The sequence below is a fragment of the Athene cunicularia genome, assembly GCF_003259725.1.
Source record: "Athene cunicularia isolate RWA chromosome 17 unlocalized genomic scaffold, athCun1 chr17_part1, whole genome shotgun sequence".
NCBI lineage: Eukaryota > Metazoa > Chordata > Aves > Strigiformes > Strigidae > Athene > Athene cunicularia.
This window is the reverse complement of record NW_020799122.1, coordinates 6,848,479-6,852,559: the sequence shown is the minus strand read 5'-3', so window position 1 is coordinate 6,852,559 and position 4,081 is coordinate 6,848,479. Positions and strand designations below refer to the sequence as shown.

The window sequence follows — 4,081 nt, the reverse complement described above, 5'->3', positions numbered from 1 at the left end:
GCCTTTCTGGGGCAGCGCCGGTGCCGGCGGGGGTCGGTACTTGCGAGGACTGGGACAGAGCTGTGGGAGCGTGAGCTGGCGCGGCCGGACGGGAGCTCCGGGAGCGCCCCCAGCCGCAAGACCAGGCCGTTCTCTGCCGCCCTCGCGGTGCGTTATTTCTGTGGCAGAGCCTCTCCCCTTCCCTGCGTGCTTCAGACCCGCAGCGGTGCGTTCATGTAACCTGGGGCTGAAGGAACAGCAGGTGCCCATTAACTTCCTGCGCAGACCCTGCAGCGCGCAGATCCCACTCTGACTCTCTCCCTTTGCAGGCCACAGCAACAGACCAGGTGGTTGGATTCGGCTTGGTTGCCTTCAGCCTCGTCCTCTTTGTTTACTACACCCTCTGGATCATCATACTGGTACGGGTCTCCTCTGGCCTTTATAATCCCAGTCACTTCACACCCAGTTGTTTGCCTGGGCTTTGTTAGGTGCTGATGTGTCTGTGTGCCTGAAGGACTCTGCCTTGCCAGATCCCTGGTTAAAACTTTAAAGGCAGAGCTTCCTCTGTTTGTTGGCAAAAGCCCTTGCCTGTGATACCAAGCTCTGACCCTGCTGCCAGCCCTGCTGCTCAAAGGCTGCTGATCTGGCTGGTGTAAGATCTGAGGCTTGCAGGAGCTGAAGCCTGACCCCTCTGGAGGTGGTGTCATCAGTGTTCGTGTTTGCAGTCCTCCAGATTCCTGGTTCGGGTGGGGGATCATGGAGGAAGACATACCAAACTTACCAAATCTGGAGCCTGGTAGGGAGGAGAAATGTTTAGGGAATGCAGATCTTTGGGGAAGTGATTGTGAGCCTGACATTTGCCCATGTCTAGGGACACATCAGGTGGGATCATTAGTGGTTTTCTTCCTGGAAGGAAATATCTCCTTGTGAGCTTTCCAGGTATGAGAGGCCTGGTTCAGCCCTGGGTTGATGTCTGAACTCCTGGCAGCTTCCCCTCAGAGTTTTGAATTCCCCTCTTGGCATATGCTTACTCTGCTGCCCTGTACAGGAGTGCAGAGGTGTGCTCGCTGCTGTGTAGGAATCCTGACACTGCTCTCTAGTGTCCAAAGCTTTCCACTGGCCTCGCAGAGGGGATCCTGGTGGGATCGCCATTGAGCAGAGCCGTTATCAGCTGCTCCCTTCGGGGCAGAGAGTCGGGGGATTTGCTGTACACCGCACCAAGCAGGCCAGCAGCTGTGCCGACCCCGAGGCACCAGGGCTGTGGGACCCCTGTGTTGGCTTCGTGTAGCTGCCCCTCGTTATCTGCTGCCCCCTGACACCTTCACTGCCCACCCACTGTCACATCCCTGCAGCTGTGAGCTGAGCCACATGAGGGTCTGGGCACCCTTTTTTTTTTTTTTTCCTAAGCTGTTTCTTCAGGCCTGATATTTCTGTCCTGCTTTTGAAACCATGAGGCTGCAGGTGTGAGGGACTTGCCCTGGTGTTGTCCCCACCTGCTGACACCCCGCTCTGTCTCCTGCAGCCCTTCATCAACAGCAACCATGGGATCCACCAGTACTTCTTGCCGAGGGAGTACGCTGTTATCATCCCTGTGGTCGCCGGGCTGCTGCTAGTCCTATTTATAGGTGAGTGTTGTTTCTGTAGTTCTAATTAGAAGCTTCTAAATTAGGAAGAGAGAACAGGGTTGCTAGGGGGTTAGCTAATGCATGACGTCTGTGACACACTCTCTGTGGCTACTACTGCATCTTCACCTGGCACAGGCTCTCGGGGCATGTGTTTGTGTGTAACTTTGGCTGTTTGAGGCTCTGGACAGCTTAATTGTTCCTTGATTGCTCTGCTGACGTTCTGTTTCTCCCTACAATATGTTTTAAAAGGGCCCATAATTGGAAGTTTTCTGGCTGAATCTCTTCTCTCTCTGATGGTAGGCGTTTTTATAATGGTCGTGATGTGGAAGAGCAGGAAACCCGCCAAGAAATCAGACTGAAGGCCCAGCTGAGAGAGATGAGAAGGTGCCCACACTGCGGCAGTGTGGCCAGGAAAAGACTTTACCTGCAGCACCGGGCGGATGCCTCCTCCAGAGCGCTCAGCGCCGAGCTGGCTGCTCTTCCTGCAGAGATGAAACCTTCTGTAGTTTACAACTTAACTGACCAAACGGAAGCAAAACTGACCTCCGGGGCTCATCGAGAGAGGGACCAGAGCCCTGGCTGCAAGGGACCTGCTCCCCAGCTGGGGCTGCTGTGCCCATGCTGGCTAGAGGAGCTGTCAGGGTCCAGCAGCTGTAACCACGCGAGTGCAAGTCGAGCCCTGACCTCTGCCCAATGCTCAGCCTCTGGATAATCCTTCCCCTCTGCTCTTGTGACCAGTAGTTTGTTCCTTATAGGTTTTTTCAAATGTTTACATACAGTTTGTGGGGGCGTTTTTAATTGGATCTGTTTCAGAGGACAGAAATTAAACTTTGGGCTGGGAAAAGGCAGGCTGGCATTCTCCATTTGCTTGCTGGAAGGGCTAGTCATGGTACTGGTGGGCTCTTACCTCTCTGAGAAAGGACCCTGGTGAGGCCAGGCATGCAGAGGATGCAGGGACAGTGCCACTGCTGCCCTCTGTGTCCCCTCCTGCAGTCATCCAGCTGCGGGGGTGCCACGGGGGTGCCCTGAGTCACAAGGAAGCCGTCAGCTCCCCAGGTGCGGTTCCTGTGCCAGCTGCTGGCTGGGTTCCTGCCCCAGGCAAGGCTCTGGGTGCCAGCTGGGCTGGGGCTGGGCAAGCAGGCATGGTGGCACCCTGTCCTTCCCCCCGTGGGGTTTGCTCTCCTGGCAGCTCCCCCAGACCACAACAAGTGGGATCGCCCTCAATAAAGGTTCCACAAGGTCTTGGTCCCTGTCCTCTGCCTGCACTGAAGGGGTGCCGCAGGCCTGTCGGGGTGTTGCTGCTGCATGTCCCTGGCAGTGCCCCACAGTGTGCTGGAGAAGGTGCTGCCAAGGGCCCTGTCCTGCCCGTGGGGACAAACAGGGAAGTGTTGGAGAACCTGGCTGGGCTGGGCATACTCTTGTGCCGGCCCTGCCGTGTTGGGGGGCTGCTTTACCCCACCTGGCCTAGCTCCAGCAAAAGCCAGGTGAATTTGGGTCACTCTGAGCCTTCCCGTGGGTACTGTGAACTCCCCCCACCAGACAGCAGCATGTCCCCTCATCTCCCGTGCTGCCAGGGGGCTGATGCTGGTGGCTCGGGGAGGCCCCCGGGTGCTGCAGCTCTTGGGCTGAACGTGGCTGTGGTTTGACCTGCTGCATGGCTGGAGCCGGCGGGTGGCCCAGAGGCCAGGGTCTGGCTGGGGGGAGGCTCCCAGCTCTTGTGGGGGCTGCAGGCTGCCTGTCGCTGAGCCCTCCATCCCACGTTTCCCCCTGTCCGTGTCTTGCTCCTGCTGCTTCTCCCAGTGAGGAATCCCTCGCTCCCCTTCCCAGCCCCTCTCTTCTGGATGTGGCTCAGCCCAGCCTGGGAAAGTGGGTTTGAGGCAAAAGGGGGAAAAATTTGGTCTGACCGACTGCAGGCGTGTCCCCCAGGTACTGCTTCCTGTGCCCCTGCCAGTGTCCCTGTCACCTCCTCTTCACCCCTGGCCAAAGCCTGCGGAGGGGACAGGATTGGGACCAGTTTCAAGGTTACTTCTCATATTTCTTTGTCAACAGTGGGAGAAAACAAAGTCCAGTTCCGCTCCCTGGGCGGGCGGCAGCTCACGCTGGAGACATTTCTCACAGGTGCTCTCTGCAGCGTGGCCGGGGCGTGAGGGGCTGCGGGTGCGGGGTGGCCCCCCCCGGGCCGTCGGATGGGGACCGGGGTACTGAGACCCGCTGGCCCCACTCACGGGCCATTTTGGAGCATTTTGGGCCCTGGGCTGTTCCCACCCGTGGCCGGTTGGGAGCCAGCGGTGCCCGGTGAGAAAGGGGGTTTGGGACACGGGAGTTGGCTGCGGGGACACACACACCCCCCTAAGGCTGGAGAGAAGCCGGAGAGGTGGAAAAACGGGTGCTGGGGTCGCTGCCGGGCGCACGGGTGGGTGCTGGGCCCGGTCCCGGGACACGGGGGATGGGGACCGGAGCCGGGGAAGGGGCCGAGC

General features: G+C 58.7%; 2 protein-coding genes across 2 annotated transcripts in view; both read left to right on the top strand.

The window, feature by feature from the left end:
* Positions 1-4,081, top strand: part of AK1 (adenylate kinase 1) — a 20,978-nt gene that overhangs the window by 167 nt on the left and 16,730 nt on the right. The gene's annotated exons all lie outside the window — the stretch shown is intronic.
* On the top strand, positions 7-2,843 carry DPM2 (dolichyl-phosphate mannosyltransferase subunit 2, regulatory; the record flags this gene model as incomplete). The annotated part of the gene is made up of 4 exons (XM_026860223.1): positions 7-147; positions 309-398; positions 1,502-1,604; positions 1,905-2,843. Coding segments are annotated over 4 exons (393 nt in total), but the record flags the coding sequence as incomplete, so codon positions are not given.